The sequence below is a fragment of the Opisthorchis viverrini genome (assembly GCF_000715545.1).
Source record: "Opisthorchis viverrini unplaced genomic scaffold opera_v5_64, whole genome shotgun sequence".
Taxonomy (NCBI): domain Eukaryota; kingdom Metazoa; phylum Platyhelminthes; class Trematoda; order Opisthorchiida; family Opisthorchiidae; genus Opisthorchis; species Opisthorchis viverrini.
In genome coordinates, this window is record NW_008751720.1 from 1,069,424 (window position 1) to 1,080,178 (window position 10,755).

The 10,755-nt window shown below is 42.3% G+C and overlaps 1 protein-coding gene across 1 annotated transcript in view; it reads left to right on the forward strand.

Moving 5' to 3' along the window:
- Positions 1–10,540: 10,540 nt before the first annotated feature.
- T265_04094 (hypothetical protein) overlaps positions 10,541–10,755 on the forward strand; it is a gene marked incomplete at both ends in the record, with an annotated part of 6,865 nt that continues 6,650 nt past the window's right edge. Inside the window, one exon of the mRNA XM_009168740.1 lies at positions 10,541–10,703. Within this exon, the coding sequence (XP_009167004.1) occupies positions 10,541–10,703 (163 nt within the window). The remainder of the gene's footprint in view (positions 10,704–10,755) is intronic.

Consider the following 10,755-nt stretch of genomic DNA (forward strand, 5'->3'; position numbering starts at 1 on the left):
GAGAGACTCACCTAGAACCCAGCTGAATATCTCGTTTGTGGTGTTCTCAGGCTGTCGACGGATTTTCAGCAACCTTATGAGTATTACATTACAAAAAGTTGTTAGTCTTTCCCCTGAAAAATTACTCCAAATGTTTTTAACTCTACAAAATTCCAGGTAAAAGGAGTGGTCCCTCCAAAATGATATCATGGGACGAAGGTCAATTCATACAATACGTTGCAATCATCTGATCCTCCGTACCAATGTCAGTGACGGTCACTCCTTGGTTTCTTTCTTCAGTCTGCACTCAGGAAGTTAGATTTTGAATTCAGTGAGGTCACAATCATTTAATGGCTACTTATTTAAGCACCTCAATGAGTGTGTCTGTGTGAGAATCCAACTCAAAACCCCTCAGGCTTCCGAAGTTTTATATCCTTCCGTCGAATTAACTAACCATTCAGGCACATTTTCTTTCCCACTGACAAAGTTGATATTGAGTATCACGATACTGGTGTAACGGTGGATACTACTTATTAGGCATGCGAGTAGTGTGTTTTCTCGTAAATCCGCTTCGTACCTCTTTAAAAGTAAGATCTCCTACAGAATTTTGCGAGTCGCCTTTTAGCATTTGCTTCCATTTAAGTAAAAGTCAGTGAATATCCAGGAAAACTCAGGAAGACGCGTTCAAGGAGAAAATGGATATTCAGTTTTTGCAAAAGAGATGCATATGAGAGGTTTGCTTCCTTGTCCAATAGTCTATANCTCTTTAGTTGGCGTTGTTTAGTAAGTAACTTCGCAGCGTAGGCCTTCTTCCTTTCACTGGTAGTGACACAGTGGATTTAGAGGAGAGGAAAAGTGGATCCGCACAATAGGTTCTTTCATTCTTACCTTAAGTACGTCCATCTATTGGAGTCACATCTGGTGCCCAATTTTGCCATGACGTCCAATAAAAAAAAAACTAAAGCTACCGCCATTCTGTATATGAGCCAGACTCTTGGTAAAAATGTTCAGTCGAGCAATCTAATCCGACTTATCTTGCAGGTTTAAAATTTTAGTCGTTTCTATTTCAGAACTCGCGTCTACGTTGTCAGATATCATGACATTCCTAACAGGTAAGTAGAGTGGGATTCAATTTTTACAAAAAACGCTCAAACTGTGGGGTTGGCCAGTTGCCTCGTTGAGGGGGTTCTAATCAGCTTGCTGTGAATCAGCACAAAGGAACGCGTATCTTGCGTGAGACGAAAAGATCTTGTCGTTTTTATGAAATCACGTTTTCAGGAAACTTGTAAATTAACACTTTGAGAGTTTTTCGTCGATCTGAACGTCCAAACTGATTCATCCCCAATAGATAGCCTACCGAGCTGCTCAAGGTATACCACTGTGTCACCTAGTCGCCGGACAAGATGTTCTCTAGAGAGTCGTCTAAGCAGGAAACGGTATGAAAATGAGTAGGCGGTAGGCTCTTGGGGACATGCATAATTGAGAACAGCTCGTCAGCCGCACGATCAATAATTCTGGCAGCCTGTACATGCAGTTCGGTTACCGCAGGAAATCGACAGTGGTTCACTGTCGTACACATCTGAATTGCCAAAGCCGCCAGGTAAACCTACGTGAAGAGTTCCAGACAAAACGAAAGCCAGGACCTTCAGACGCATGTGGCCACGGTTTCAAAGACTGTGTATTTACCCTTGTGGGAAATCATACGTGTAAGTATACCTATACTTCAAGGGTTATAATCACGCAGAGGGAGACACGCTGAGCGCTGCGCTTTCTCGTGAGCACACGGGCTCCTTATCATCCAAACGAGTACTCAGTATTTTGATTGGATCATACGTACCGTTCACCGGATGGCTGGATATCCTTTGCATGCTTGATACCTATTTAGCTGTCCTGCATCGTGACCTGGCAGCGCCCTTTTGCACGAGTCCACTTTATGTCATTTCATTCGGTTGTGCACACTCACAAACCATGTCACTGCTCACTGGCCTCCCGCGTTCAACGCATCACCACCATCTGGCAAAGTACTCAAAGCTTTCTCAGAAAACCTCAAAAATGATTGAAAATTCTTCTTAGAAATAATCAGCACCAGAATTTTACGACTTGGTTGCCCTTTCACTAAATAAGGTGCAACTTTCTAAATAAAGCAACGTGTGGAGAAATAAGCAACGGTATTTCTGTTCCCATGCCCTTTGTGTATTAGCGTTTAATGAGTCTTTACCTGAACTCATTGAGAACAGTTGAAAACAGTGCTCGCCCATTTTGGTTTCGGTGTGCTCCGGCGTGGCAAAGGCTAGCTTACTTGAGTGCTCAAAATACTTGCTTCCACGTGAAAATTAGCTATAAGTCACCAGGCTAATAGATATTTGTCAGGAGATACTGGACCATAGATTAGAGAAACCCGGTTCTAACTTGGCATATCTGCGCACAATTGTACAAGAACATAATGTGGGAAACAATGAGCCAACTGTTTGCATTCCTAAAATGCTGCGAACTGTACCTTGAACGACCCACCGCACTAATTTGTTCTACCTCGGGAACAGATTTGCAACCTTTTAGTGCGCATGCATGCGTTTGATACAAAAATGGCACAACCAACGGACTTCCAATTAGAATGGTGCAAAACTCCAGACCAGGATGGTCGTATCTCAACGTCTCAAAGCACCGGGGTTGGCAACAACGTGATTCGGCCTGAAGATGAAGGATATCGCCATGGCGTTGGACTAAATGTCATCAGCCTGTGGATCGAGAACCAAGTCGGTTGTAGATACTTGGAAAATATGTTATGGCGCGTTATCACGGTATCGACGCAGCTGGAACAGTTACGCAATGAAAGAAATGTACCTGACTCAAGGAGGCTTACGATACGCCTTCCAAATTATGAAAAAAGTAGTCTTACCTGCGAAACGCTGTTTAAATGACTGGTTTCTTATTTTTGGCAAGATCATGCTCGTTAAATAACTGTTTGAGTGACTGTGAATTAGTGAATGGTGTTCAGGTACCAGAGCTTGAATCCCCCTGTCTCAGTTCACTCCAACCCACAAAGATTCGTTGGAATACCTTTTTAACAGTATACTGTCGAGTGCATAGAATACGTACGGCGGAGAGTGACCCAATGGAACGAATCAAGTACACGGTTTTCCAATCAGCAGCGACCGTTTTGTTTCTTCCAACTGTTGGCTGGTTCTTGAGAACCCTACTCAAAATACCTTTTTGACAGTATACCGGCGAATTCGTGGAATACGTACGGTGGAGAGTGACCCAAATGAACGAACCAAGTAGGCGGTTTTCCAATCAGCAGCCACAATAGTGTGTCTACCGTTTTGTTTCTTCCGGCTGTTGGCTGGTTCTTGAGAACCCTACTCAACCAAATTTCACTAGTTAAATATAGACTAAACCAATAAACGCTTGCCTTTGTATGCATCACTTCTTTCGGATATCTCCTGCTTGTGGAAAACGTGTCATTTATGTGATCAGTATTATTAGACTTTCAAATATACTCCAACGATCACTTACGGATAATACAATGAAAGCGATGCCCTGGGTGTGTCTGTCTTTTCTGGATTCATACTAAGAAGATAGCCTAGATAATTCTCGCCAAATAAACCCCAAATTGTCAATACTTGAAGAACTAACCTGCCTGATACCCAAACACCCTGTCTTATTATGTAGCGTTATGTGTACTTTGCGTCACAGTGAAGCGAGAAACAACCGCCCAAAACCGCTCTAGTCTCCCAACATTACTACAATTACTAAAATAAGGCGAATCTGGATGAAGCTCCAATTACACTGTTGATGGTTGCAACTGTATCTGGTTTAGCATGGAACCCTAAACAACCGCTAAACCACTAAAACGATGCAAATACTGAGGTCATATCATTATTCTCCGCCATTCCAGCTGCTCTAAACTTCAGTGCCATGGAAGACCTACAACCAAAGTCCCCAGGCTTCATTAGAGAAAGGAGTAACACCCCAATCAGCGTCGCACTTAATAGTTGATGGTACATGCGATTCGCGCTGGGCTGCGTGTACCACACGCTGTGCGCTTTGCCCTCACAGTAAACCAAAGGAAACAACTTTACTGTCACAGAAGATCACTCCTGACAAACGCTCTGGAGTAACAAGGCGGTTCATTTTCACAATGCTAGGAATGTATATGCATACATTCGTACACGTGTACGAATATATGCATCTGTGCGCATACATATGTCCAGCTGACCATAATTTATATATGTTTCATACACTTGATTGAAAAACTGGTTTTCGCAAAAATGGTTTGTCGATAATCGACTGGTCGTAAATAGTCATGTTTAGTTAGTTTGTTTTCCTAAAATGCATGCTACCAAATTAAACACAAGGGTATGTCCAGGGCGTTGTACGCTTTGGATACTATTGCCTTAGTTCTCACAGAATCTTAGATGGAGCCTAGAATGGCTGTTTTGTCAGGCCACCCGGGGTTACAGTCTCATCCGAAATCAAGGAGGCCTAAACGTTCATTTCCATTGGCATCGCTGAAGCGTACAGATGGGATGCATATCTCGGAAGGAGGCCAGAACTCAAACGTTCCCAAGCCGTTATTCAAATCAACGGAAAATCAATAGCAGATTGGTGAGTAAATTGGTTACTGTTTTCTTGTGAGCAACGCCATTTCGCAGGCGCAGCTACTGAATGACCTTTGGCTTTCACCAACTCCCAGTGAGTAAATCGGTCACATGACGTACAAGGCTACGCAGCACAGGGGGAGCACCGTAGATCTTTATATCCACAATCACTCACGTTTTATTAAACTTCGTTCGTGGATTTCGAATATGTTAATTCATCTTCTTTTTCGGGATCTAAAATGAGAAAAATTATTTATGGTCTCCGTTTCCACCCATAGCTCACCGAATTAAACGTTTTGTCGAACCGGCCATTCTAACCGAAATAACCAAATAACTTGTTCCTTTAAAAATCATTAGACTGGTTTTCGGATTCTTGAATCTTGCTTGAATCTGAACAAACAGAAGTAATCTGAGTGCTAAACTCATCTAAATCTCGACTTGGAATCAGGAGAGGTCGTGAATTGATCACCCATCAATGAAAACATATGATTCCTTTCCACTACCGAATATGATGTTTAACAGTCTCCCGTAGCCATCTTTATCATCCTTAGCCCCCACATCTAGTGATTGAGTTCGATTGATTCGAGTAGTGAGTTGGAGAAAAAGCACTGGTACTCCATTTACATTTACTTTTAGGCGGGAACAAAGAAAAAATGAACTGTACGTTTCTATAACTGCCGTAAATCGCTTCATTTAGATGGAACTCATATTTTCTAAGTACTTTCCTTGGCACAAAGCTGTGAACAAAACTTTTTGAATTGGCTACTGTTACGAGGCATCTTTCGAGGAGTGTGCACGTCATTCAAGAGTCGTAATATCCAATCACAGCCATATCACTGATTGATTGCCTTACTCCGTTTGTTCCATTGCTTGAAAATTTTTTTCAATTTATTAGGCTATACACTGAGATTTGTAGTCAAATTTATCCATCACAAAAAAACGCCGACGGTTGATTTGCGTATATTTGCGTATCCGCTGGTTTCCTTCCCAAAGTCAGGACAAATAAGATGAATCTCTCAATAGCGTCGATGCTCAATCTGATTCTCAAATCTATCCAGAAAGTCTGCGACAGATCGAGAATAATGACAAAATATTTTCCACTTTATTTCACCAGACGAAAAAGAATTTCACAACTGGGGTACGTATACGGTTTATTATGTGATATCTGCGTTACAAGCGGGTGACAAACTTGACAATTTCTTGGAACGTTCACGAAAATCAAGGGAAACTTACCAACCAAAAACTAGCTCAGAAAATGCATAAATTGTTGCTTTGCTACTGGAGTTCGATGCATTTCCGACCATTTTGTTGTTTTTCAAACTCCCGATTAGTTCGTTTTTGGGCTCAACAACTCCAAACCGCAGTCGGAACGACATAAAATATATACAAATACGACGTTTACGCCTGCTTGCTAACTAGTATTCATTATATATAACAACAGAACAGTTTGTAAGATGCAAAAGTGACTGAAGCGACGATCATGCGACTGCCTCACAGGAAGGTGTACCAGGCAGGTGTACCCTAGCCAAAATTTTGGCCTCAGTAGATTTGAGAAAGCTCAATTTTGACTTGGTAATCTATATCATAATTGCCCTAAATCTAAATTCGAACCCAGCGGAAAAAGAGCAAAACTTGGGCAAACCAATCCAAAGTTTGTGTGCCAAAAGCTTCACCATAAATTGGACTTTGCTTAACTTTGCCTCGGTTTTTGTGTTTTTCCGCGCGTGAAGCTGCTCCCGAATTTCTTATGTCTTAAGTAGGCACAACACTTGAAATTAGCTGGCTGATGAACCATGAAGCTCACCAGAAGCGCATCACCTATGTAGTTCAAGGTTGCTCATGGAAATACGCCGCCACTAATTAAAAAGTTTTCATTTTGGGGCATGTAGCCTGCCTCTTGCAAGATAAGAATGATGACCTGTATGTAACCTCACTGTTGCTGAATTACTCGTATTTTTGATGTCGTTTGAGGCTGATTTTTGCATAAAGTGTCACTTTTTGAGTTTTAATAAAGTCGGTTGAGAATATACTACGAAAGTGGGGGAACTTGATCTCAAAACTTAAGAAGTGATGCACAGGTTTCTTAAAAGTAATTCACTTTTAAAAGGAGAACTGGTCAAACCCATGCCGAAACTCTGGTGTGCACAAAGTCTACCTCTTTTTCATATTGAACGATATTCGAGATACCGTAGCACACTGTCTGGATAGCACTTCTGAGGTCGCTGAAAACTATTCAGCAACCTAATACCGAATTCACTAATCTAAGTAGACGCAAACCCGGGTTTTCTAGCCATACTTGTAATATTCTTGAACTTACACGTGAAGTCTCTCGCAAATCTGTTGTTTGCTGAACACAATTCCCCCTACCTATTCATCATCTGTCAGCATTTTCACATGGCTAGGGCAGATTACCATAGCGCTGCAGTAAACCAGTTTGCGTCTGTCTTTGACTGATTAGTTGAGTGGCAATCTCTCAGTCGAATACCACACTTCTCTTCTAGTAAACTGCTTAATCCCGGCTTTCCCTCACTACCTGGATAGTGTGGTAGTTCTGCACAGAAAATTTCACAAGCCAGATGGACTGAAAGTAGGCATGTATTCCCTCATATGGGGCTCAAAATTTGAATCTATCAAGACAGACGTCAGATGCGCACTACTGGTGAAACAAAACAAGGGTGAAAAGGGGCTTACTGTTTAATTTTTCCAGCCAATCAAAGTGCTAGCTGTAAATCAGTTCACATCGGATCTATGGGATTTTGCTTGCCGGGCAAAGTCGAGGAATATTGAAAGATTCTGCAGCTGGCAGCTTCTGGTGTATGTAGACCAGGCATTCAACCACGAAGCGTTTCGTGTAGAATCCGAGCATTGTTCCGCCACATTTTTGAAACGAGCAGCTTTAGTGAAATCATTTGAACACGTGACAAAATTTCAGAGACAAGTTTGCGTCAACTATTGGTATTTCGCAGTTGGTACGCCTACAGCTCGAACGCTGTAAATAGCGAACAGATTTCACACAATAGTAGATGTAGTTTACTTCGGAAGGAAAATCCAGTCGGTGCTGAAGCAGTGACTGATCATCGTCAGAGCGGTATGTTTGTCCTAGGAATCTTTAAAATGTTCCAGGATTCATTTACAAATATTCGATGAGCTCACGTTTGTATTGGTTTTTTTCTGTTTATCTTCAGCATTGGGTGAGCCATGTTTACGCGAAAATCTCGGATTGCTTATTCTCTCCACACAGAGAGGGATCGAGCGTGTTGATTGTGTAGTCACACGATGAAGGTGACTGTGCCAGAGAGTGCTTTGATGTTTCGATACGGAGGATAACGACCATTCTCAGCTCAAGGTGAAAGCAGAGACATGGATACTGTTCTGTTTGATCTGAAGCTTTCTGAATTAACTGGATAGTCTAAGTTGGGAGTTGCCATCATCAAAACGACTCCACCTATGATGATGACAATAATAATGGCCGTACTATTGTCAACAAGGTCAGCGATCCGCCCAGAAACAAGCGGACCAGCGCGTCCTCGTTATTTCGCATGCTGGGATTACTTAGTTGATGCCTAATGTGGAAAGCCTAGTAGTCTGGTCACTTGCGTAATATTGAAGAAAAACATTATTCCCAGTCGAGATGCATTGAGAAGCACGCATACTCAGGATTCGCCAAAAAAAAACTGACTGTTTCGTAAACCGGGGGATATTGGGAGCATGTATTTAACTTCAGGTAATTGCTATGAACAGTAGCAACAATGAGAGAAACAGCTGACAAGTGGCATGTAACGAAACCTCCCTAGTTGCCATTTTGTGAATAGCCAACGGGATTACTTAGAGGTGCCAAAACGAATTACGCCCATTTTGTTTTTACACGAGTGCACGGCAATTAGAAGGACACAGTCAAACCCATGATGCACAAGGGAAAGTGAACGGAATAGTTACACTCAGTGCTTCACTATGCTATTAATGTGGGAGACGCTTTGACCTCGAATCGATCTTGATCCCATTCGACTATTATACGCTTGGAAGGGAATGCACCGCTTGATTGTAAATAGAACCAAGGGACTTAAACGTGTTTTCGCATTCATATCCTAACTTCGAGTGTCCAGTCGAGGAAAAATCCGGGTTCCAATCGATCGCTCATTGCATCTGTAACACGGTTTACTTGAAACGGATTAAAATATCAACACCGTTCTAGAAAAAAATGTTGTCGCTGATGATCGGTTGAAAGGAAAATCATTCATGCGAGCGCCCGTAGAAGACTTCACTCAACCAGGCCAAAATCCCCCCGTCCCGTAGAACAGTGTGGTCTACTGCCCAGCCGATTGTGATATATCGTCACTCGTCTATTTATTTTAGCGGTAGCTATCCCAATGAAGTGATCACCCACTGTTATCTCATTTGTCTCAGTTATACTAATTTGATGGATTTGTGTTGTATCTCTTCACCTGCGCTGACGCTACTGGGTTATAGTCAGAAGACAAGAAGGCGACCAGAAGGAACTGTGTATTAACGCAATTACAAACTTATATATATGATTCACTTGTGACCGTATTTGATAGTCGATCCACTGTCAACCAACCAGTGTCTCCTCCACGTCCACACCGGTTCTCGGGCGGATGTTCCTTCGTCTCGGTTGATCATAGATGGCCGTCTGTACGCTTGTGTACGGGGTGCCTTGGCCATGGAGTGGGTGTGAACTTACTGTGTCCCTATTTGACCTTTATCCGGCACATGATGAAATCGGACGTGATTCAGACGTGGGGGTAAAATCGCACGGCTCTGTTACACATGATGCGCAGCCGTATTATTTGTATTTGTATACTGTAAGTCCTGCGATGCCCAAACGATTTTCGATTTTGATCACTGACTAACTTTCGCTTCATATACACTTTCCTCATAATTAAAAACAGAAAACATGGGTAAGACAATCAGTTATATTTGCACGAAAATGATATGAAACGCGCCTATGCAGATCAGTTTTCCTATGTTGCTCAAACCCCGTCGTAATAGCTGAAAGAGTTTCCCAGCCGCCAAAATTCTTGAACGGTATTTTCCTACCGTCATTTTCGTTTTGGCCATCCTGAAGTTAATAGCACTGTCGACAAACGAGTTCTACGAAGCTCATACTTTTTTTAATTTTCTTCTGCGATCCACCTGCGGTCCACTGCAGGTTACAGGTTTAATTGTCAAACCAAAGTCAGTCGATCGTGGCTAGAGAACGAGGTTTGGAATTATCAGTCCAGAATCATAACCTGTAGCACCAATTTTGTGTTACCTCGAGATATCGCTAGTGCATCTTGTGGTAAGGTGAATCTCTTGGGTTGAATTGTAGTTTGGAAATGTTCAGTGGAATTATTTGAGGATTTATCAAGGGACAGTAATGGAACTTTTAGAGAAAAGTGCAATTATAACCGCTTAGCATATAGTAAGAACTGCAGTGCCAATACGATAGAACCGCTAACCAAATACAATGGTGTGTGGAATACATTCGTACACGTATTCCACGATTTCACGGTCTTGAGAATATTATGAGTAGACTTAGATTTGCAGGTGTGATCCACGTTCAACACTCAACATTTCCTGTCTTCACAGAAGGAAAAAAGTTATTTATCGTTAACATAAGCGAAAAGAGAATGTCACCTGATGAAATTAGCAAGCCATTTACAATTGAACTTTAATGGGATACAGGGTTCATTGAACGTTTCGTTTCGTCTGATTTCTTACAGGACAGACGGTCCAAATACATTTGTTGAGTAGGGTCCCTCTTCAAGTTGTTACGTGTGGCGATAAAGTGGTCTTTGATGCAAAGTGAATGACTGTGTCCAAATTATCCTGTATTCAACAAACATTATGAGAGGCGGAAGTTTCACAAACTGAGACGTCTTCAGGTGTTCGACAATAACGTGTAGTCCATTGAAGAATGTGTCTAGCACCAGAAGCTGCGTTGGTTGGGACATGTTCTACGTATGCCGAACCATCGTTTACCGAAGGGGGTACTGTTTTCCATGCCCAATTCGGAGTGGCGTAAACAGAGAGGTGGCCAACCCATGACTTGGCAGAGGAGTATGAAGGAGATCACGAAACGCTTGGGTGCTGTCGGTGCTACTCGCCTTCCAGGATGGGGACCGCGTGATCCTCACTGTGCCTGGTTGGAGACACTACAAGATATGGCTGCCAACCG